The sequence below is a fragment of the Grampus griseus genome (genome assembly GCF_964374135.1).
Source record: "Grampus griseus genome assembly, chromosome: 21".
NCBI lineage: Eukaryota > Metazoa > Chordata > Mammalia > Artiodactyla > Delphinidae > Grampus > Grampus griseus.
The window spans coordinates 33234623-33259709 of record NC_139015.1 but is presented as its reverse complement, the minus strand read 5'-3'; the positions used below and the strand labels follow the sequence as shown (position 1 = coordinate 33259709).

At 39.0% G+C, this 25087-nt stretch overlaps 1 protein-coding gene across 1 annotated transcript in view; it reads right to left on the bottom strand.

Annotated features, from left to right (window-relative positions):
- HOOK3 (hook microtubule tethering protein 3) overlaps positions 1-25087 on the bottom strand; it is a 93658-nt gene that overhangs the window by 21523 nt on the left and 47048 nt on the right. Inside the window, exons 9-14 of the mRNA XM_082680324.1 lie at positions 19952-20115; positions 15575-15715; positions 13749-13950; positions 9033-9143; positions 8187-8274; positions 1914-1983 (exon numbers count right to left, since the gene is read on the bottom strand). Of these exons, the coding sequence (XP_082536450.1) occupies positions 1914-1983; positions 8187-8274; positions 9033-9143; positions 13749-13950; positions 15575-15715; positions 19952-20115 (776 nt within the window). The remainder of the gene's footprint in view (positions 1-1913; positions 1984-8186; positions 8275-9032; positions 9144-13748; positions 13951-15574; positions 15716-19951; positions 20116-25087) is intronic.

Here is a 25087-nt window from a genome sequence, read left to right as displayed (position 1 = left end):
AGACAACATACACATTCTGCCAAACTGCTCAAAAGAAAAGTTGTACAACCACAAGAAAAAAAATTTTTTGGTAATTATGTGTGGTGATGTATATTAACTAGACTTAATACGGTAATCATTTCACAATATACACACATAGCAAATCATTATGTTGTATACCTAAAGTTGTTACACAGTTATATGTCAATTATATCTCACTTGAAAAAGATTGTATCACTTTAATCTTTTACTCCTAGTTTATGAGGTTTCCAATTTCTCCACACCCTTAACATCAGTGAAAATCATCACTTTTAACAGATTTTTGCAAACTGGAAGAGCAAATTTCATTATGCATCAAGAATACTGATCCATTGTCTATATATACATTGAGAAATTTCATCTTTGTACTATTTCATTTTCTTGATAGCTCTTCTAGACATATTCTAGACACAGAGAATTTTTTTTTTTTTTTTTTTTTTTTGCGGTACGCGGGCCTCTCATTGTTGTGGCCTCTCCCATTGTGGAGCACAGGCTCTGGACGCACAGGCTCAGCGGCCATGGCTCATGGGCCCAGCCGCTCCACGGCATGTGGGATCTTCCCGGACCGGGGCACGAACCCGTGTCCCCTGCATCGGCAGGCGGACTCTCAACCACTGCGCCACCAGGGAAGCCCCACAGAGAATATTTTAATTTGTATTGAGTAATACTCAATAAAAACCATTTTATTTGTTGAATTTTTATCATTGTTCTTTTGTCTCAGAACTTAAAAATCTAACTGCATTACCTATAAGCTTCCTTAAAATTTGTTTTTTGGACATAACCATTTATTTATAAATATTCATAAAAATAAGTGTATTTATTCATTCAACAAACTTTATTGGTCCAATAATAAAGTACCATGTCAGATGGCAGAAAAGTAAAAGGTATACAAGATGCTTCCAGAATTGGTGTTCCATTATACACCTTTTGTCTGTCCTTCTTAAACAAATGCCAACAACAAAAACCTTTGTCTTCATTTATTCAGTAAGTATTTCAATGCCTATTGCAACTTTCACAGTTTATAAAACTTTTACACAACCATTATTTTAGTTAATACCTCCAACGATGTTATGAAGGATCAAGGCTAGTGTCAATTTAAAAAGGGGGCAAATTAGCCCGAAAAAGGTAAAAGCAATATTCAGGATTACTCATTCACCTTCTGATGGACAGCTGGTGCCTCCCTATCAATTTTTCATTCTTAAACATAAAGCCAGGCATATATTGAAATAAATGGAATATTTTAAATGCTATGATTAAATACAAATGTAAGGTACTACCGAGGGAAGAGTAGTAGAGATGAGGAGATGCTTCCTCCTGTCTGTACATTCTGTCTTTCCCAGACCATCCCCTGTACTGGAGTAATAAATCTTAGAGACTAATTTTTTTTTTTTTTTTCTGTATGTGGGCCTCTCACTGTTGTGGCTCCGGATGCACAGGCCCAGCGGCCATGGCTCATGGGCCCAGCCGCTCCACGGCATGTGGGATCCTCCCGGACCAGGGCACGAACCCGTGTCCCCTGCATCGGCAGGCGGACTCTCAACCACTGCGCCACCAGGGAAGCCTGGGACTAATTATTTTGCAGGCTGATGGCTAAGCATAACCTTTGTCTTTGGGCCACGTGGTTTCACTGCTAAATGTCTGCTGAGGATGCCCAAGCACAGATATATTAGTTTACTGAGTATATGTGAGACACTGTCCTCCCAAAGAGAGAAATCAAGTCTCTGTGGGGACAGCTGAAGAAAGCCCCTAATATCCTAAATCATGGACATCTAACCTCGAGTTCGCGTTGAAAGTGTTAGCGATAAAGAAAAGGAACTGGTCCTCTATACCACAGAGTAGTACGTTTTCTCCAAGAATATTGTGCAGTGTGGCTGTGACCTTCACCATCTCCTTACCTGATTTCAGGTGTGATGATCTCTGCTGCCAGACTATCTGAAGATTCCTGACTTCCCAGAGGCATTAACCCTGTAAACAAACAATCATGGGTGCAAGGTTAAGAGAGGGCACAGCTACCTCCTTTAGTTCCTATATGAACTCCTACTTTGAGCATTAATTTTAACAGCTAAAATCTTTAATTCAAGTAAAAAACCATGTCACACTTGCCTTACATGATTGCCTTACAACATTATTATTATATCATTTTAACACTTTTTAAGGGTACAACTGAGTGGCACTAAGTCCCATGTTGGCGCTAAGGCACTATGTTGTGGAACCATCACTACTATCTATTCCCAAACTCTTTCATCACTCAAAACGTAAATTCTGGAACCATTAAGCAGTAACTCCCCATTACTTTCTCCCTCAGCTCCTCGTAACTTTAATCCCAATTTCTGTCTGTCTAAATGAATTTGCCCATTCTAGACGCCTCACACCAATATTAGTCCTTTTGTGTCTGGCTCATTTCACCTAACATAATGTTTTCAATAGTCATCTATGTTGCACCATTTATCACAACTTCTTTATATGGCCAAATAATATCCCATTATACATACATATCACATTTTCTTTATCCATGTATCTGTCTATGGACACATGGGTTGTTCCCACCTTTTGGCTATTGTGAATAATGCTGCTATGAACATTGGTATACCAGGATGTGGTTGAGTCCTTGCTTTGATTCTTTTGTATATACACTTCGGAATGGAATTTCTGGATCATATGGTAACTTTTTAAAGAACCACCAAACTCTTCCGCAGTGGCTGACCCATTTTACGTTCCCACCAGCAAGGCAGGAGGGCTCCGACTTCTCCACACCCTCACCAACACTTGTCACTTTCCTTTCTTTCTTTTTTTATAGTAGCCATCCTAATGGGTGTGAAGTGGTATCTCACTGTGGTTTTGCTTTGCATTTCTCTAATGACCAATGATGTTGAGCACTGTTTCATGTGCTTACTGGACATTTGTATATCTTCTTTGGAGAAATGTCTATTCAAGTCCTTTGCTTGTCTGTGAACTGCAAAGGACTTTTGCAGTTTCTTTTTGTTGTTGAATTGTAGAAGTTCTTTATACACTCTTGACATCAATCATCTATCAGATAAATGATTTGCAGGTATTTTCTCCCATCTTGTGGGTTGCCTTTTCACTATGTTGATAAGTGTTCTTTGAAACACAAAAGTTTTTAATTTTGTTGAAGTCCAATTTACCCATTATTTTTGTTGCCTGTGCTTTTGGTATCAATTCCAAGGAATCACTGCCAAATCCAACATCATGATGATTTTCCTCTATGTTTTTTTAAAATTTTATAGCTTTAGCTCTTACATTCAGGTCTCTGATCCATTTTGAGTTCCTTTTTTGTATATGGTGTAAGGGTCCAACTTCATGCTTTTGGATGTGGACATACAGCTTTCCCAGCACAATCTGTTTGAAAGACTTTCCTTTCCCCCACTAAGTGGTCTTGACACTCTCGTTGAAAATCAATTTATTGCATATGTGAGGGTTTATTTCTAGGCTCTCTATTCTACTCCATTGGTCTATATATCTGTCCTTATACCTACACATACTGTTTTGATTACTCTAACTTTATACTAAGTTTTGAAATCAGGAAGTATGAGTGCTCAAGCTATTATTTTTTTCTTTTTCAAGATTGTTTTGGCTATTCAGGATCCCTTGAGATTCCATATAAATTTTAGTCTGGGTTTTTCTATTTCTGCAAAAAATGCTGTTGGTATTTTGATAAGGACTGCACTGAATCTGTAGGTTTTTTTTTAATATAAATTTATTTATGTTATTTATTTTTGGCTGCATTGGGTCTTCATTGCTGCGCTCAGGCTTTCTCTAGTTGCAGTGAGCGGGGGCTACTCTTGGTTGCGGTGCGCGGGCTTCTCATTTCGGTAGCTTTTCTTGTTGCAGAGCATGGGCTCTAGATGCACAGGCTTCAGTAGTTGTGGCTCACAGGCTCTAGAGCACAGGCTCAGTAGTTGTGGCTCACGGGCTTACTTGCTCCACGGAACATGGGATCTTCCCAGACCAGGGCTCGAACCCGTGTCCCCTGCATTAGCAGGTGGATTCTTAACCACTGTGCCACCAGGGAAGCCGCCTGTAGATTGTTTTTGGTAGTACTGTCATCTTAACAATATTAAGCCTTAAATGAACATGCGATATCTTCCCATTTAGGTTTTCTTTAATTTCTTTCAGCAGTGCTTTGTAGTTTTCAAGGTACAAGTGTCTCCCTGGTTAGATTTATTCCCAAATATTTTATTCTTTTTAATCCTATTGTAAATGGAATTGTTTTCTTAATTTACTTTTCATATTGTTCATTGTTAGTGTATAGAAACGTAACTCATTTTTGTGGGTTGATTTTATATCCTGTAAGTTTGCTGAATTCATTTTATTAGTTCTCAGAGCTTTGTGTGTGTGTGTGTGTGTGTGTGTGTGTGTGTGTGTGTGTGTGTAATTTTTAAAGGGTTTCAACATATAAGATCACGTCATCTGCAAACAGAGATGATTTTAGTACTTCCTTTACAATTTAGATTTTTTTTTCTTTGTCTAATTGCTCTGGCTAGAAGATCCTATACTACATTGAACAGAAGTATAGAAGTGCTGGTCGCAGGCATCATTGTCTTATTCCTGATCTTAGAGGAAAAGCTTTCGGTCTTTCACCACTGTGTATGAAGTTAGCTGTGGGTTTTTCATATGGCCTTTATCAAGTTGTAGAAGTTTCCTTTCTAGTTCTCCTCCTAGTTTATTGAGTTTTTTTATGATGAAAGGGTGTTGGATTTTGTCAGTTGCCTTTTCTGCATCAGTTGAGATGATCATGTGGTTTTTTTCCCCTTCATTCTATTAATGTGGTATATACTACACTGATCTCTATGTCTTTCCATATGTGAGTTTCATGCTGTTCAATTACAGTAGTTTTATAGTAACTTTTGAAATCAGAATGTGTAAGTTCTCCAACTTTTTATTTTTTAAGATTATTGTTTTGGTTATATAGTGGCTCCTTCGTTTTTTTATATAAATTGTACAATCAGCTTGTCAATTTCTACAAAAAAGTCTGCTGAGAATTTGATTGGGATTGCATTGAATCTTTAGACCAATAAGAAGAGAACTGTAGTCTTAACTACAGTGCTTTTTCCAACATCTGAATGTGGAATGTCTTTACATTTATTTAGATCTTTAATTTATCTTAGTAATGATTCATAGTTTTCAGTGTAGAAATCTTGCATTCCTTTGTTAAACCTATCTCTAAGCAGTTTATTCTTTATCATACTATTATAATTTCATTTTCAGATTGTATACTAGTACTACATAGAAATATAATTGGTATTTGTATACTGACCTTGTATATTGAGACCTTGCTGAACTCATTTATCAGATCTATGGTTTTTTACATCCTCTTTTCCTTTCTGGATGCCCTTTATTTCTTTTTCTTGCCTGACTGCACTGGCTAGAACCTCCATGTTGAATAGAAGTGGCAAGACTGAACAGCCTTGCCTTGTTCCTGATCTTAGGGAAAAGCATTTAGTCTTTCATCATTAAGTATGAGGTCAGCTGTAGGGTTTTCATAGACGTCCTTTACTAGGCTGTAGAAGTTTCCTTCTATTCCTAGATTGCTAAGAGTGTTTATCATGACATTTACAAAACAGAAACAGACTCACAGACTTAGAGAACGAACTTATGGTTAACAAAGGGGAGAGTGGGGGGCGGTGATAAATTAGGAGTTTGGGATTGGCAGATGCAAGCTACTGTGTATAAAACAGATAAACAACAAGGTCCTGCTGTATAGCACAGGGAAGTACATTCAATATCTTGTAATAAACCACAATGGAAAAGAATACAAAAGAGAATGTACATAAATGTATAAATGAATCACTTTGCTGTCCACCAGAAACTAACACAACATTGTAAATTAACCATACTTCAATTAAAAAAAAATTTTGAAAAAAGAATGTTTATCATGTATGGTGCCACCTACTTTTTCAACTTAATGATATAACATACCCAGCCCTCCACGGCAGGCATATATAAGATATACTTCATTCTTTTTAATGGCTCTAAAGTATACAGTTGAATGAGAATGCCATTCCTGTACTGCTGAACTTTTATGTTGGTTCTAAATTTCACTATTATAAATGATGTTTTAGTTCATAGGGTAAATTTTCAGAGCAAAAATGCTAGCTCAAGGATATATACATGAGGGACTCCCCTGGTGGCACAGTGGTTAAGACTCTGTGCTCCCAATGCAGGGGGCCCGGGTTTGATCCCTGGCCAAGGAACTAGATCCCACATGCATGCCACAACTAAGAGTTTGCATGCCACAATTAAGGAGGCTGCCTGCTGCCACTAAGACCTGGTGCAACCAAATAAATAAATATTAAAAGAAAAAAAGGATATATACATGAATAAGGTTTAAAGGTAATAAAGAAACACGTGAAAGCTTACATAAGATGGCCTCCCTTTTCTTGATGATACAGGACCTAAGAATTAAAGCATTAAGGTTCAAGGCTAGAGTCTCAAAATTTTGGGAAAACTCATGTAGAATTGACTAGAGATACATGAAAGGACTACCAAGCAGCAACAAGGATCCAATTATGATCAGAAATCATTTGTCTTTTGGTGAGGACAGTCAAGAAAGATGTATAATTTTCTCAAAAGCAAAAATAAACAAGTGGAACTACCTCAAACTAAAAAGCTTCTGCACAGCACAGGAAACCATGAAAAAAATGAAAAGGCAACTTACCAAATGGAAGAAAATATTTGCAAGTCAGTTATCTGATCGGGGTTAATATCCAAAATATATAAAGAACTCATATATCTCAATAGCAAAAAAACCCAAACAATCCAATTAAAAATGGGCAAAGGATCTGAATAGACATTTTCCCAAAGAAGACATACAAATAGCCAACAGGTACATGAAAAAGGCTCAATATCACTAATCACCAGGGAAATACAAATCAAAACCACAATGAGCTATCACCTCACACTTGTTAGAACAGCTATTATTAAAGAGACCAGAAATAACAAGTGTTGGTGAGTATGTGGAGAAAAGGGAGCCCTTGCGCCCAGCTGATGAGAACGTAAATCGGTGCAGCCGCTATGGAGAAGAGAGCTGGGGTGTGGGGGTGGGCTAAATGGGTGAAGGGGGTCAAAAGGTCCGAACTTCCAGGTATAAAATAAGTAAGTCACGTGGATGTAATGTATAGCATGGTGTACATAATAATACAGTATTGTATATTTGAAAGTCACTAAGAGAGTAGATCTTAAAAGTTATCACAAGAAAAAAATGTTTTTCAACTATGTATGGGGACAGATGTTGGCTAACTAGACTTACTATAGTGACCATTTTGCAATACATACAAATATCGAATCATATTGTACATGTGAAACTAAGAGTATAATATTATATGTCAATTATACCTCAGTAAACAAGAAAGAAAAGGAAAAAACCAGAAAGATACATAATTTTTTTTAGCTGGCCTTGGTAATCTGGAGTACAGAATAAAACTAATTAGGGCTTGAAATAAGTCAAGAGGATAAGGAAAGACAGTGGTGATGAGAACACAGTTGAAATGGCTGGTATGCAGGCTGGGTGAGCTGGAAAAGGTGGTGATCAGTAGACGATCAGCAGAGACTACAGAGGGGGCTGAAGGTGGATGGAGCAGATGAGCAGGTTTGGTAGAAGCAGTGAGGAGGGGAAAAGGAGGCTTTTGTTGGAGTGGGAGTGAACAGAGGGTGAAGCTCTGTAAGTCAGCAACCAGGTCCTGCATCCCTCGAGTGGTAGAAGGTAAACCCTCAGCTAAGTGCTGCTCCTTTCCTGTGAGAAGGAGAAGGTTTCTACTTTGGATGTTAAGTCCCTTAGTGAATTGATACCCACCTCACATCTCAGCCGAGAAAAATCACTGATGTATAAAGTCTGATACACTTCTAAAGAGGTCACTAAAAACTTTTCAGGTGTATTATTAACAGAGATGATTTAACAAATGTTTATGCTTTTGATTTCATAAAACCCAAACATTTAAATTTAATTAAAATTAAAAAGTAGGCAAGTAAATCCAGTCCCGTAACTACAGTCATAAAATCTGGGTAACAGTTCAAAATCTGTATCAATCTCATGGCCTCTTTACCAAATTCAAGTTCTCGTCTTTGGCGCAATCATCTTAAAATGAATCTAATATTTTTCCTGATACTATCAGAAATAAGTAACCTTGCTTGGGCTACTGAAATGTTGCTACCTTGAGTTGTGAGTTGCCCTTCTTGAGCCTGAACACAACGAAGCTCTTCGATGGTTTCCTTCAGAGAATCCCTTTCTGTTCTTAACCTCTGGAGGGACATTAAGAATGAGGAAAGTTAGCTTCAAGCTTTACGAGTTTACTCATCAGTGGTCTTTGCCTTACCTAATAGAATGATAAACAGTGGTGAACATGGACATGTTACACTTTTTGACCTTCTACAGAAAGATCACAGAAGGAAACGATTACACGATTTTTTTCCCGTTTAACAATATTGAGTATCTACTACGAGCAAGGCAGGATCCTATCAGTTAATCATAAGAAACAAAACCACCTACTCCATCTTTAACAATGAGTACCTTATTATGTAAATAACTTTCTTTTCATGAAACATAAAAGATCAAACAACACAAGTCATGACAAAGTAAAAGTATTTTAAAAAGCTTCAAAATATGCTGAAATATTCATAAATCATGTATATTCATAAATCACGACAAAGTAAAAATATTTTAAAAAGCTTCAAAATATCCTGAACAACAAAAAGAATTGTGTCTTCATATAGAAAACAGAAAAGCTACATAAATTTCTAGAAATTCACAAGTAAGACAAAGGAAAAGAAGCAACAGTGGTAGAAAAGTTAAATATATTAAAAAGAAATTAGAATAGCAATCTTTTATTTTAGATCTATTTCTGAAACACAAATGTAAATCTTTTATAATTAAAAAAAAGATCTCAAATTTTCAAATTTATAAATAGAAGCAGAAATTAATGTAGGCAAAACATGAATTAAATATCATTTTCTTAACCTCAGCACTGCTCAAAACCAAAATACCTAATATATATACTCACATCCTTTTCTTTTTGAAGACTGTCAACTTTTTCTTTTAGCCGCTTATATTCAAAATCTAATTTATCTGCTTTCTTCGATTCTTCAGATAATCTATTTTGCAGTTCTACTACCTGTATAGAAAGGTACCATTAATTTTTATAATTTGAAACATTAGAAATTATTATTATTTTCTACAGATCTATGAAAAGTCTCTACAGATCTATGAAAAGTCTCTCTACAGATCTATGAAAAGTCTACAGATCTACGAAAAGTCTCTCCCCAAAAAATACTCAAAAAAATACACATGATACGGGAGCCTAACCCAATGGAGAGAACCAGGTACAAAAATCTGCCCAGATTCTATGGGTTCTAAAACCAGATCATCCAGAGGAACAAATGTTCAAAACTATGAAAACCTACAGGACTTCCACTTCCTGTAACACAGGAAACTGCAGTCTGGGAACCCTTTTAGCATGAAGCAAAAGAAATGCTAGGGGAAAAGAATACAACTGCCTCGCTAGGCTTATAACAAAGTAAGGGAAATCCTCAGGGGTTAAAAGTGGAGCAGGAAGTTTGTGAGGATGCTATGGGCAGTGTGAGATGCCACCTGGCAATACCAGGAACCCAGGCCTTTAAAACTATCGGGAGACAGGCTGCTGTTAAACTACCTCGGACTCTAATAAAAGGTGGTGAGTCAGTAAACAGGTAGGTTAGGAAAAAAAAATCCATCAGCTGGCAAAATCAATAAGGAAACCTGCCCATCTTAAAGTGAGTGTTCTGGGCTTTAAAAAGTGTAACTTGAAAATGTGTAACCACAGCCTGCAAATGCATGGATTTATGCTTGAATTTTTACCACATGCCTTGTCTGGCAAATCCTAAGGCAAGCAATTAATTTAAAGTCGTCCTGATTGGTAATGCTGTGGAAAATCTGGCATAAGAAAAACATACATTGTCTGGAGGAACACAACCTCAACCAGGTCCCCAGTATTCCCAAAGGTAAAGATGAGCCAAATGACAGAGCAAAATCTAAAATTACAAAAGTCTTAAAGAAATAATACACTATGAACAACAGTCAGCAGAAAAACATTAACAGCACTAACAACAATAAAATAGTAGAATAAGACCTCTAAGGATTTCAAATTGGAGTTACCAGACATAAAATACTAGGTTTAATACTTTTAAATAAAGAAATCTAAATTATAAAAGGAATAAAAGACCACCAATATGATCAAGCAGGTTTGAAAGAGCACCCAAAGAGAAACTGCAGAAAGAAAAATATTATACTGAAAAATAAAATATATTAAGCTCCAGATCAGAAACAGATAGAGAATTAGTGTATTACACTACAATAATTGTAAGTGCAGATTTCTTTTTTATTTATTCTGTTTGTAATTCACTGTTAATACTAAATCTGATGTCCTTCATCAATTCTGAAAAATATTCAGCCATTCTTTCCTTCAAATAATGTCCTACAATTCTTTCCATTCTTTCCTCTGGAACTCTAATTAAATCATTTCTTATTTTAATTTTATACCCTTTAATCACATTTATAGTTTCTTTGGGCTACATTTATTTTTGGTAATTTCTCAGTCCAACTTTGTTATATGTTGAAAATTTTCATAATGAAATGTTGGGAAAAAATGTATTCACCAAAAAAAACTTGCCAGACATTCATGGTGTACAGGGTTGCTCTACTAAAACTTCTCTAATTTATTATATTAAGCTAGTACAATTTTTTTTTTTTTTTTTTTGCGGTACGCGGGCCTCTCACTGTTGTGGCCTCTCCCATTGCGAAACACAGGCTCTGGACGCGCAGGCTCAGCGGCCATGGCTCATGGGCCCAGCCGCTCTGCGGCATGTGGGCTCTTCCCAGACCAGGGCACGAACCCGTGTCCCCTGCATCGGTAGGTGGACTCTCAACCACTGCGCCACCAGGGAAGCCCGTAAGCTAGTACAATTTTGATGCCAAAATCAGAAGACAAGGAAAGCACGAGATAGAAAACTTTAAGTAGACAAATCATAGAGGCAAAATATTCCAAGTAAAATGAACAAAGCAAATTTAACTATGTGAAACCACAAATAAATCTGCTATGACTAAACTAAGTTTATCTCAGGAATGCAAGGATGCTTTAAACATAGAAATCCATTAATATAATTCATCAGATTAATAGAAAGAAGCAGCAGCATAGGAGTCTCTCAATAGGTGTAGCTGATTAAATTCAACATCCATTTAAGATAAACACCTGTGCAAATTAGGAATACAATGAAATTTTGTTATCCTGATGAAAGGTGGCTACAAAACCTATAGCAATCCTTACAATATACTGGTAAAACATTTAAAGCACTGTGTATGAAATCAACAAGAAATGGTTGCCTATTATTATTGCTTCTATTAAAGGCTGTACTAAAGGTCAGCCATGTTGATTAAGAAGAAAAAAAGGGTATGCCATAGAAAGAAACAAAATGGCTTTTATTTGTACAAAATATGACTTCTGCCAAAAGAACTAATAGACATTATTAGAAATAATATGGGTGGGCTTCCCTGGTGGCGCAGTGGTTGAGAGTCCGCCTGCCGATGCAGAGGACACGGGTTCGTGCCCCGGTCCGGGAAGATCCCACATGCCGCGGAGCGGCTGCACCCGTGAGCCATGGCCGCTGAGCCTGCGCGTCTGGAGCCTGTGCTCCACAACGGGAGAGGCCACAACAGTGAGAGGCCTTCGTACCGCAAAAAAAAAAAAACAAAAAACAGAAATAATATGGGAATTTGGCAAGATTGTAAAATCAACATATAAAAACCAATTTAATCACATAAATGAGCAACACATTGAAAATGGTATCTTTTCTTTTTCTAACTGCATTTACAAAAGCAACCAAATACATAAAGTACTAAGAGTAACTATAATATAATATGTGCATGATATTTATAAGAAAATTATAAAACTTAATTGAAAGACACTGAAGATCTAAATAAATGGAAAGATACTATATTCATTGATAGGAACATTTACTGTCATAAAGATGTCAATTCTCCCTAAACTGATCAACAGATTCAATGTAATTCCAATTTCCAAAGATTTGGGGTTTAAAGGGAACGGAAAGGTCCAAGAATAGACAAACAATTTTGAAAAAGAACAGGGTGCGGGTATCTGTACTACCCAAATATCAAAATTACTAAAGATCTATAGATGATAAGAGAGTGTTTTGGTGTTAGAGTAGACAAACAGACCAATGAAACAGAAGAGATCGCCATAAACAAACCCACATATAACATGGTAACTTTAGATATATGATAAGATAGAATTGTAGGGCACCGCAGAAGAGACTGATTATTAAATAAAAGCTGCTAGGTTGACTGGTTGTCCACAAAGACGAAAAATATCAAATGGATCCCTACCTCACACCCTATATGAAAATCAATTTCTTGTGGATTAAAGACCTAAATGTACAAAACAAACTTTAAACCTCTGTAAAGAAAACAGAGATTAGTGTTACATCTTTATATAGGAAATGACTTCTTAACTGAGACATAAAAAGCACAAATCATACACCTGAAACTAACAAAACACTGTAAATCAACTATACTCCAATAAAATTTTTTTATAAAAAGCACAAATCATAAAGAAAAAGGTATTTAAAGTTCATCATGTTAAAATTATCAATCTCAATAAAAGTAAAAGGACAGGTCACAGACTGCTAGGAAATAAAGGCAACATGTGACAAAAGATTAATACCAGGAACAAATAAAGAACTTTTAGAATCAATAAAAGAAATAATCCAACTTTAAAAATGAATAAAAGATAAAAATAGGCAGTTCACAAAAGAAATGTGATCAGTAAATATATTTGCAATTAGGGTAATGCAAAGTATAATCATAAGGAGACATCATTTCAAATCCATCCTTCAACTGGCAAAATTTCAAGTCTGATAATACTATGTGTTGGTGATGATGTGGAGCAACAAGAATTCATACAAACTGCCTGCTGGTAATAAAATCACAGTGGAGGACATTTGGCAATATCTAATTAAATGAAGACTCTCTAAGGAAGATATTCCACATAGTTGTAAAACTTCCACACATGTATCGAAGAGGACATGTTCAGTACTATTCACAGTGGCCTTTCTTGCAATATTAAAGAAAAAGACAAAACATCCTATATGTCCTTCTCCAGAAAAATGGATAAATGTGGTATTGTCACTCAACAGGATACTACAGATTGGTACAAGTGAATGGGATAAAGCTACAACGATCAACAAAACAAATCTCACAAATACCACTGAGCAAAAGCAAATCGCAGAAGAGAACTTTCACTATATCATTATATAAAGTTTTGAAATGTCAAAAGTGTTATAAGTTTTTAGGGATACACACACACATATATGTATGTGTGTGTGTATGTACAGGGAAGAATAAAGAGATGCGTAGGCACAAAACCCACAAAATAGGCTAGTGGTTACTGCGATGAGGAGGGGGAGGGTGTTTTGTTTATTAAGCATGGATATTTATTGTATTATTTTTTTACTTTTGTGTATTTCTCAAGTATTACACAATAAATTAAAAATAATAAATAATAAAAGGATCTGCTATAGAGACCAACCAATAAGCCCTGGATAAGAACTAAGTTTCATAGGTGAAAAACCGAATACCATGAAAACAAGTCAGTGGACTCTGATAAGCCAGCATTACACTGGAGAGCTCAGCTGGAAACGGCGTTAAGAAATTGTGCTGCTCTCCTTACCTGTCTCTTATACGTCTCGAGTTGACTTCGAGCCGCGTTGGCTTTTCTCAGCTCCTCCTCTAGGCTAACTGTGTTCTGCATATACATAGTATTCTTCTCTTCTAAGAGTTTAACCTGACGCCTCAAATCACCAAGATCTTCTAGCTTCTTTTTATATGATTCCACTTGGCCTTCTAGTTTAGACACTTTATCAGAAGAATGTCTAGAATGAGATGGGAAACCAGAAATCACACACACATCCGCAATGGTAAGCTGCTGTAGGCAGTGCTAAACCAAGCGGATTGCCAGGAAGTAACACGTTCTAATGAAATTATAAGACCAAAGGTGAGTCCAGCTTAGTTTTTTGTGCAGGTTCAAAAGTATGACCAAAATTACAGCAAAATTTATAATAGACAACATTATAAAATTTAAGGAATGCAAGTAGGAGGGGGTAGCCAACAGAGTCACATGTAGCACAAAAGCAAAATGAATTGTACACTGTCCAAATAATTTGGCAATTAGGCTGTTATTAGTGACCAGAGGAACAGCTGTTTTGGTGGAGCAGTGGGGCAGGCAGTGGTGAATTTTAGTGGGTTAAGGAAAGAATGTAAACTTTACCTTGTGTAATCTAAATTTGTTCTGGAGGGAAGGAGAGAATAATAGGTCTCTCACTTTTTCTAAGATAAGAGGGATAGAAACATATAAATGTATGCTAAGGAGGCAGATTCAAATGTGAAGGGAAATGACAACTGATGTAGCACAGTCCTTGCAGAAGCAAGAAGGGTTGAGACCCAGAGCATTGAAGGATAGCACTGGACAGGAGGACGAGTAACAGGTCTGCACTCTAGAAGCAAAAGAGAAAAGATGGGCGCGAATGCAGGAGAAACAGCACATGGAGGGTCCATAGGTCATGGCCTCGTTCCTCAGTGCAGGAGACAATGTCATCTACTGAGACTGAAGCACAGGAGAGGTGTGGTGGGGTCAGTCAGGTGAGAAGAGTTATGAAAATACATAGCAGCTATGAGAGAAACGGGAGACAGAGCAATCTACGGATGAGCAGTAGAACAGTGGACCAGTGCTAGGAGCCCACACGGATGGGCAGTAGAATGGTGGAAGAGTGGGAGGAGCCCACACGGATGGGCAGTAGAGCGGTGGACCAGTGGGAGGGGTCCATACGGATGGGCAGTAGAGCGGTGGACCAGTGGGAGGGGACCAGTGGAGAGTAAGATCACTAGTCTGCAGTAGGACAAAACTACCTCACTGTGATTTTCCCTGTTTGTTCTCAGCATTCAAAGAGCAAACGCATAAAACATAGATGGTTGGAATGATCCAACAGAGGATAGATTACACAAGCAGAATGGTGCAGAAACAAGGTGGCAGGGAGTGAGGTGCCCAGTGAGAGAACAGTTGAGTCCAGCAAGGAAATGAGCCATGTGTGTGGGTGTGACGGTATCCGAGAAAGAGGAAGACCAAGTGACTGAAGGACGCAAAATTAAAGAACAGGAGTAGTAATGAGAAAAGCTCAGAGCTACGCAAGTATGAAGTGGTGGCCAGAGGTTAATTTCTATTTAACAAACATTTATATACAGCACTTATTTGCCAGATACTGTTCCAAGTGCTTACAAATATCACCTCACTTAATTCCACATGTCAGTCTGAGGTAGGTATGTGTGTTATTTCCATCTTACAGATGAGAAAATGGTTCCATAGAGGTTGACTAAACGGCAGCACTGGGATCTGAACCCATCTTCCTGTGCTCAAAGACCCTAGAGTTTGTAAAATCGGTGGCAGAACTGTTCTGGGGGATCACAGGTGTGAGATTCTACAAAGATGGGAAGGTTGTCTACCTAAGAACGTCTATTTCATCTTTTAGAGACTGAGCGTCATCTGCCAAAGTGGTCAGTTCATCGTTCTGCTGCCGAAGTTCAGACATCTCCTTTTGTAACTCTTCACAGCGTATTCGATAGTCATCTTTGGCTGCTTCAAGTCTGTAACCGAAACAAAACAGACCAAGAAAGCACTATTTACTGTCTAATAATTCTCCTTAGAACAGGAAAAGTAAGTAAAAAACATGAAAATAAATTCTTCTTGGATTTGTCTCCTACTTTTGTGACCATACACTGTATTTCCAAGTTTTAACTATCCTGGAAACGGATTCTACTGCTCCAAGACTTGCAGAAAGGTAACAACGGATCGCCATTCCTCTACTCAGAAAGTTAGACGCCAAAATATAGCAGCTATAATTTATTTAAAGTTTTATTTTCAATGATGAAATTAACACATATTCCTTTTGAAAATTCACAAGATGCAGAAAAGCAAAGAAGATAAAAATTATGCATTGCTCTAGACAGATACCTACTGTTAACATTTTTGGAGTATAACTTCCAGTCTGATTTCTATTCATAGATCTTTTCCCCCCAAAATATGGATAATATTGTTCCTAATTTACATTAATTTGTTTTGTTTAACATACATCCTTCCTTTGGATTTAAAAGATTCTTTCTCATGTCACAAATATTTATCATTGATTATTTACTTTTTTTTTTTGCGGTACGCAGGCCTCTCGTTGTGGCCTCTCCCGTTGCGGAGCACAGGCTCCGGACACGCAGGCTCAGCGGCCATGGCTCATGGGCCCAGCCGCTCCACGGCATGTGGGATCTTCCCAGACCGGGGCACGAACTTGTGACCCCTGCGTTGGCAGGCGGACTCTCAACCACTGCGCCACCAGGGAAGCCCTATTTACTTTTAATTTTATTTATGTAAGTATTTAATGTACAGAAATTCTTAATTTTTATGTAATTCAATTGATGAATCTTACACTTCATAGTTTCTACTTCTTTTAATTTTTTTTAACTTTTTATTTTATGTTGGGGTATAGCCAGTTATCAATGTTGTGATGGTTCCAGGTGCCGAGCAAATGACTCAGCCATACATATATAGGTATTCGTTCTCCCCCAAACTGCCCTCTCATCCAGGCTGCTACACAACATTGAGCAGAGTTCCCTGTGCTCTAAAGTACGTCCTTGTTGGTTACCCATTTTAAATATGACAGTGTGTGTACATGTTGATCCAAACTCCCTAACTATCCCTTCCCCCCACCCTTTCCCCCTGGTAACCATAAGTTCTCTAAGTCTTTGAGTATGTTTCTGGTTTGTAAATGAGTTCATTTGTATCATTTCTTTTTAGATTCCCCATATAAGTATAGTTTCTACTTCTAATGTGCAATTAGAACTTTTTTTTCCTTCTAATTCTTTGTTTTCTGTTAGTATTTATACAGTTTCATTTTTAACATTAACGTTTTCAATTTCCCTGGAATTCATTTGGGTATATGATGTAGTACAGGAATCTAACTTTTCCTGCCAAAATATCTACCAACCATTCCAAAACTGTTTAACAAATAATTTAACCTTTCCCTATTGATTAGAAAATGCCATCTTTATCACATTACGTATTTTTATATATACTTGGACTGGTTTCTGGATCTTCATTTGTGTCATTGGTGTCTATTTTGCTGCACTGGTACCAAGCTATTTTCATTAGTATATTAGTACTTGGGTGTGGCCAGTATTCCCTCATTATACTTTGTTCTCAAAACATTTTGGGAATCTCTTGTTCATTAATACTTCTAGATGAACATAAAATTTGAATTGGAATCAAGTCCAAATTATATAAGTTAAGAAAAAATGGCATTCTTACAATGTTCCATTAAAAACACCTAAAAATATGTTCTCTCTCTCCACACAGTATTATGTTTTATGTATAACTTAGAAGTTTTTGTCATCTAACTCCTTCATATTACTTAATTTTTTTTTTTTTGTGGTACGCGGGCCTCTCACTGTTGTGGCCTTTCCCGTTGCGGAGCACAGGCTCCGGACACGCAGGCTCAGCAGCCATGGCTCACGGGCCTAGCCGCTCCAGGGCATGTGGGATCTTCCTGGACCGGGGCACGAACTCATGTCCCCTGCATCGGCAGGCGGACTCTCAACCACTGTGCCACCAGGGAAGCCTGTACTTAATTTTTTTTTTTATTCTTCACTTAAATACTTATAAGTGGAAGTTTTTCCTGATGATACTAACTAGTTATTGGTAAAAAAACTTATGACCTATGCAGCAGTCTTACATTACCCTCTCCCTGTTAAATGTTTATTGGTTCTAAGAACTTCTGAGTTAATTCTCTTATATTTTCTGGGTGGACACACATATTATCTACAAATAATCATCGTTTATTGATACTTTTTGTCTTCCCAATATTTTAATCTCATATCTTTTTCTTATTTCATTTTCTAGAAAAGTAATAACAGCGAAATCTTATATAGCATCTATGTGCCAGGCAATATTCTCAAAATACTTTATATATATTAACTCATTTAATGCTCACAAAAATTCTAGAAGGTAGATAATACTATTATACCATCTTATAGTAGAGAAAATGGAGGCATGCCCAAGGTTACACAGCTAGTAAGTGGCAAAGCCAGGATTTTTAGAATGTCTAGGAAAATGTCAAATAATAGATTAATACTCATCCTCATTTCATTCTTAACTTTACTGAGAATTTCATGTACCAAGCTTATTTTATATTTTTCTTTCTCCTTTACCTTATGAATTGGGGGAGTTATAATACATTTAATAGTTACTGTAATAGATTTAATAATACTCAACAGGTTAACAATCCTGGGATAAAGCTTACTTTAGTACTGGATTGAATTTGCTACTATTTTATTCAGGAATTATTTAAAGAATACTCATAAATGAGATGTCAGTCATTTGAAAATAATAGTAATAAACCCATTATGTTAATATAGACAACATACTGTTTATGAAAAATAACTCTATTGTCTAAAACTAAAAAACGATGAGGAGAGTGGCAATATTTTTTATATTCTGTGACTCAAATCATCTGGTTTAGTAGAAGACAGCTGGGTTCCCATAGGTGTTTCTACACTGGTCTGCTGTGATGGTTTTTTGGCTGCGGTATATGAAGGAGGTCCAGCCAAGCACAGAAATGCAGTTGGAAAAGAGAGGGCCCTGAAGACTCTCTGAGAGGGTCCTCGGATCACACTCTGAACCACAGGTGTAGACCATAGGGGATGGACTGTTTGTCTAAGGTTTCTGAGAAGACTAAGAAAATTTGTTTATTTTTTCCTGTCAAGGCCAAAAAAAAAAATGCAAACATTTCATGGGGAAACAAAGGACTGAGTCACTGCACAAGTAAAAAAAACCTAATTGATATTTAATTTCTCCCAGTTTTGACACTGAAAATCTATGGTTGGGTAAGAAACAGGCTAGGATATGTTTTCTAGTAAATCACAACACAATATTTTATCATACTGCCAAGTCCTTCAACTTTGGGGTTCTATTTTGTCTTGCAGGACACCAAATTTTTCCTTTTCTTCTTTTCCCTTTCACCATCCAATCGCCAATGGGCCCTCTTCCTTCTTTGTGGCCTTTTCCTCTCCCAGAAGATGTGTCTGGAAGACTGCCCCTTTACATCAGCTCGCCCTTTAAATAGGCTTGTCTCTATAACCCACGCACCTGGCCTTTATTTTGCGTTTCTTTAAACTGTGCTCTGGAAAGGGCAACAATCTCTAAATTCCGTGCCTGTTTATTATTTTGGCATTTGGTCCTTTAAGAAGATACACTTTCTTTGAATTCCTATCCCTGCAGTTTGTGATCTAATTTCCTTTTTTGTTTTAAAGTAATTTCCGATTTTGAGTGAATTTAATCTTTGCAGCGACTGCTCCAACTCACCCTCAGGCCCCTTCGCTAGTTCTTCCTCTGTCTCTGAGTTTTTTCTCTGTCTGCCTTTACTTGCCTCAGAGTGCCTGGCAGGATGGAGGTGGGCTGGTATTTGCTTCCTTCCTTTCACTCACAGTTATTGTTCAGTTGGGGCATTCTGTCTGCAAGTCATATTGAGGGTGAGCATTCATAGATTTTCCTAAATGAGCAGTTATTTCATGTCGTGTGGGAAGACTTTTGGGAAGTGGCTAATTGCACAGCCTCCCTGGTCTGCAGTTACCCGAAAGTCCTAACACTATATTCTTAACTTTAAAAGACATTACCCTGTGCACCGCAACAAAGAGTAGCCCCCGCTCGCCGCAACTAGAGAAAGCCTGCACGCAGCAACGAAGACCCAACCCAGCCAAAAATAAATAAAATAAATTTATATATAAAAAAAAGACATTACCAAATCTAAAAAAATGAGATCTGAGTGAGTTGTCCCTTACCGGAATGTTTCTTCTTGGAGCTGTTCTAACTGAGTCTGGAGCTGCAGATGCCTTCTTCCTGCTGGACTGTTAGGATCTTCTATAGAATCAGACTGATTCAGCCTTTCCATTAATACCTGATTCTCTGCCAACAGACTACTTTTCTCCTCTTGCAATGCTGCAACCTGTTAGAATATAGGAAGACAGTGTTTATTTTCTCCAATTACACTGGAATCCGCATAATCACTTGTGAATTACCATTACGAATTAAAGCCTGTTTTTAAAGAAGTACAAGCAACCTCCACTTAAAACACTGACATTATTTTGGAATATTGCACAGGCAGAGCAGTACGTAAGAGTAAGCAAGAATTCATTCTTTATTTTACATTTGAAAAGGTAATTCACCAAAGAAGATATGTAATGGCAACTAAGCACACAAAAACATACTCATGATTAGTCATTAAGGAAATGCAAATTGAAACCACAATGTTATATCCATACACTTACTCCCACTAGAATGCCGAAAGTCAGAGAGACTGGCTGTACCAAGTGTTGGTAAAGATGAAAACAGATGGGAGCTTCACACACCTGTTCAGCACGTGAAATGTTCCACAGGCTGTGAGAAACCGGTTCGCATTTTCCTAAAAAATTAAACATGCAACTACCACATAACCCAGACATTTTACACTTAGGTATTTATTTACCAAAGAGAACTAAAAGCATATGTCCACACAGAGATGTAGAATGTTTATAGCAGCTTCATTTGTAATACAGAAAAACAAACGTTGACCACTAGGTGAATGGATAAATAAATTGCAGCACATCCACACAACAGAATACTATCTGACAAACAAAAGAATTAACTATTAATACTGATAACATGCATGAATCTCAAAATAATGAAAGAAGCCAGGCAGAAAAAGAGTACACTGTGTATGACTCCTTTCATATGCAATTCTAGAAGACACAAGCTAATCTACAGTGACAGAAAGCAGAGCCGGCACTGGAAGAGGATTACAGAGTCATGAGAACTCACTATCCTGATTGTGGTGATGGTTTCGCACGTTTATACATGTCAACATGCATCAGAACTGTACACTTCAAAGATGAGCAGTTTGTTGTATGTCAACTACATCTCAAAAAACTGTAAAAACAGAAGTCACCTGCCATTTCTGATTCTCCCTCTCCACCCCCATTTTCTTCCAGTTGGGCTATTGCCCCACCATCCTCAGGATCAGCCGACCTTGGCTTCTGTGGCTCCCAGGACACCTCCCTCTCCTGGTCTGTGTGCCTCCTCTTTACTCCAGTCAAGCCCTCTTCACCTCCCTGCCTCTGGCACACGCATGGCTTTTCCTTTCTAAATACATTGATGGCTTCCAGCTTCTGGGCTGTCAACATAATTTATCCACTGACAGCTCGCATGTTTCTATTTCCAGCCTGGAACCCCGCAGTGGGTATCACGTCCAACTGGAGGTCCACCAGGCGTCTGAATTTAACCTGTCCAGGTGGGACTCTCATTCCCCCACACCCCGCCCTGCCCTCCCACTGTCTTCCCCATCTCAGCGATGCTAACTCTGTCCTTCCACTTGCTCTGGAAGGATCTGTCCCATCTCGTCCTCATACCCACGCCCACTCTTTCAGCAAACATCAGCGGCTCTGCCTTCAGACGGATTTCAACCACTTCTAACCGCCCCTCAATTCTGATTTAAGCCAACCTAATTTTTTGCCTGATTATTGCGAAGCCCTCTGAATTAGTCCCCTTGAGTTGGCCCTCACCACCCAGCAGCCACCATAATCCATTAAAATAAAACTCGGATCACAGGACGTCTTTGCTCACAAGCCTCCAACGGCTTCCCATTTATTTACGCAGCCTGTACCAAGGCCCGTCAGGCCTCTGCAGATGGACTCCTCTCCCCAGGCTTCACTCCTGCTGCCCTCACCTTCGTGCTCCCGGAGACACCAGCTGCCCCGCTGAGCCTGGATGAGCCTGGATGAGCCTCGCAGGAAGCCTGGGAGGCCGCTTATCCACCCTCTAGGATTTACTAACTTGCTGCCTCCCCGGCGGCCTTTGCTGACAACCCAGTCAGAACTAGTTCCTCCCACCCCGTGCCCTCGCCCCCCCCGAGTCCCCCTTTCTCTAGAATACTTATCAGCAGCACACAACAGACCGTATTCTTATCCTGTTCACTGTCTGTCTTCTTTATCGCGTTCAAGCACCTTGGAGGCAGGGATGTTTTACCCATTTCTGTGTTTTCCCCTATCTTCACTGTATTGACAGCAGCTAGAACAGTGGATGGTCTGGAGTGGGTGCTCAATGTTTGCTGAATAAATGAATGAGTCTGAAATGCCAGCTCTCTAACTTGTCAGATTTCCATAAACGCACGAGTCTTTTCTCAGAGTAGAGTAGTAGCTCAATTCCGTGCCACTGGTCTATTTCATTCATTTCTGCTCTTTCATTCTTTTTAAAATAAATGTTTAAGGCTTTAAAATTTAAAAGCTCATTTCTTTGTTAATAATTTCTATCTTAAATTGCACTTTGGTCAGAAAGCATGATCTAAAGACACAGATTCTTTGAATTTTATTGGGAATTGCTTTATAGCCTGGTATGTGGTCAATTTATATGAAGGCTGAGTGCATAATGCAACACCTTAATACCAGACTCATCAGACCAGCAAATGTTGCTAAAGTAATTTAATTCAATATATTTGGCAGAAATCCTTTTCACATACACAGAAAAAGGTGTCAACTACAAATTGGTACTTGCCATCTGCCTCAACAAGGATTAAATCATGAGCTGCTGCAGCCGCTGACCTGTAACGCTCCCTGAAAGGAGTTCAGGAAGAGATCAGGAACGAGGCCCCCCGTGCTCTGGGAAAACTGGCAGAACAGGCCTTCAGATAGTTAGATATTTTCAGGAGAAGATTTTATGAGCCCAATTCTTGCATCTCCTCATATCTAGAAAAGCACTAAAATCATCAACGGTGACAACTGCTCCTCGTGACTGGCAGCCACCTTCTACCAGAACGTGTGCTTCACTGCACGCACCCTCTTCACCTAAATCACATACATACTGACCTCCATCCCACCACTTTGGAGCAGTTCCTCAGAGCTGAGATGCTGTCTCCTGGGCTATTGTCCTCATTTTGCCCCAAAGAAACCTTAACTCACAACTCTCACGTTGTGCATTTCTTTTAGTCAACAAGAGAATAATTAAAAATAATACATAAACACAATTTAAGGAAAAAAAAGCAAATAAAGCAAAGGGGCTTATAATGGAAAGCTACAGTTTCCCATTGAGTTTTTCTACTTCCAAGAGACAACTAGGTTTTTTTTTTTTTTTTTTTTTTTTGCGGTACACGGGCCTCTCACTGCTGTGGCCTCTCCCGTTGCGGAGCACAGGCTCCGGACGCGTAGGCTCAGCAGCCATGGCTCACGGGCCCAGCCGCTCCGCGGTATGTGGGATCTTCCCGGACCGGGGCACGAACCCGCGTCCCTGGCATCGGCAGGCGGACTCTCAACCACTGCGCCACCAGGGAAGCCTGACAACTAGTTTTAATGTTCCTAATTTTATTGTTTTTGGCTGTGACTTGACATCTCTCAATAACATGTTATACCCACTATTTCTTGATTTATCAACCTTACACATTATCTAGTGACTTGTCTCCTCTGACATGTGAAATTAGAGCCACTTGCGGCATCCCCCGTTTCCACAAATAGTTATGGCACTATTCCTGCTCCTTTCACTGGCCACCTCTGCAATTTTGAACAACTACTCATTGACTTGTTTCACTCCATCACGTGCCCACTCATTAGCTCACTCAGATACTCATCGTGGGTCTACCATGTGCTAGGCACTGCTGCAATTGTCCAGGTGCAAGGGATACCACGATGAAAAACGCAGAGACAGTTCTTATTCTTATGTGTTACATATTCTAAACAAATCATCATAGTAAATATATAAACAAGGACAAATCATATTAAGCAAGAAAGTAAACTAATAAATACATGCAAGACCTAGAGTGAAAGTGCTCTGCAGAAGGTTAAAGCAAGACTAAGAGGAGGGGCTTCCCTGGTGGCGCAGTGGTTGGGAATCTGCCTGCCAATGCAGGGTACACGGGTTCGAGCCCTGGTCTGGGAAGATCCCACAAGCCACGGAGCAACTAAGCCCATGAGCCACAACTACTGAGCCTGCGCTCCGCAACGGGAGAGGCCGCGACAGTGAGAGGCCCGCGCACCACGATGAAGAGTGGCCCCCGCTCGCTGCAACTGGAGAAAGCCCTCGCACAGAAATGAAGACCCACCACAGCTAAAAATAAATAAATAAATAAATTTATTTTAAAAAAAGACTAAGAGGAGAGGCTGGAGGACGACTGTAGGCTGGTGACCGAGGAACTTCCCGGGGAGGCTGAGGTTAGTACTGGGCACACCTAAGTGCCCAGTGAATATTTCATGACAGATAAACCACGTGATTTGGAGCTGAGACTGGATGGCGAGAAGCGGCCGGCCGTGTACTGCCGGTGCTCCCTCGTGGTGAGACGAGAACACGGGGGTCCCCACCGGGCCCTCACCGCCCTGCCTCGCCCTGCTTCTCCTGCTCACCTCCAGCACCCGCATCTTTACTTTCATAACACTGCTTCTCCACAGGCAGGGCTAGATGCTGAAGACCAGTGACGTTCACATCGCTACCTCAGAGGTCACATCAGCACGCCTGTGTTACGACTGCTTTCTGCAGGGCTGAGTGTGTCATGGCGCTGCCACCAATCTCCTCATAACCTCTCTGCAGCCCCGCCACTCGCTCTGCGATCTGTTCACACCAGGGACTGGTAAACTCTTCTGTAAGGAATAGGGCAGTGAACAGCTGAGCCTTTCAGAGCCACAGGTCTCGTGGCAAGTCCTCAACCCTGTCTTTGCAGCGTGAAAGCACCAGAGACAGCACATCAAGGAACAAGCCTGCCTGCACTACCACTTTACTCACGAGACAGGGCCGGCTGCAGTCTGCCAATCCCAGTGTACGACTTGAATGTTACACCGTCAAAGAGACTATTTATATCCTGCTCATAAAAACAACCAACTCTCATTTATCATTATTGTAAAATACTGCATTTGTGTATAGCTGAATTTTAGAATCTGAAAAGCAATTAACAGCACTTAACCTTA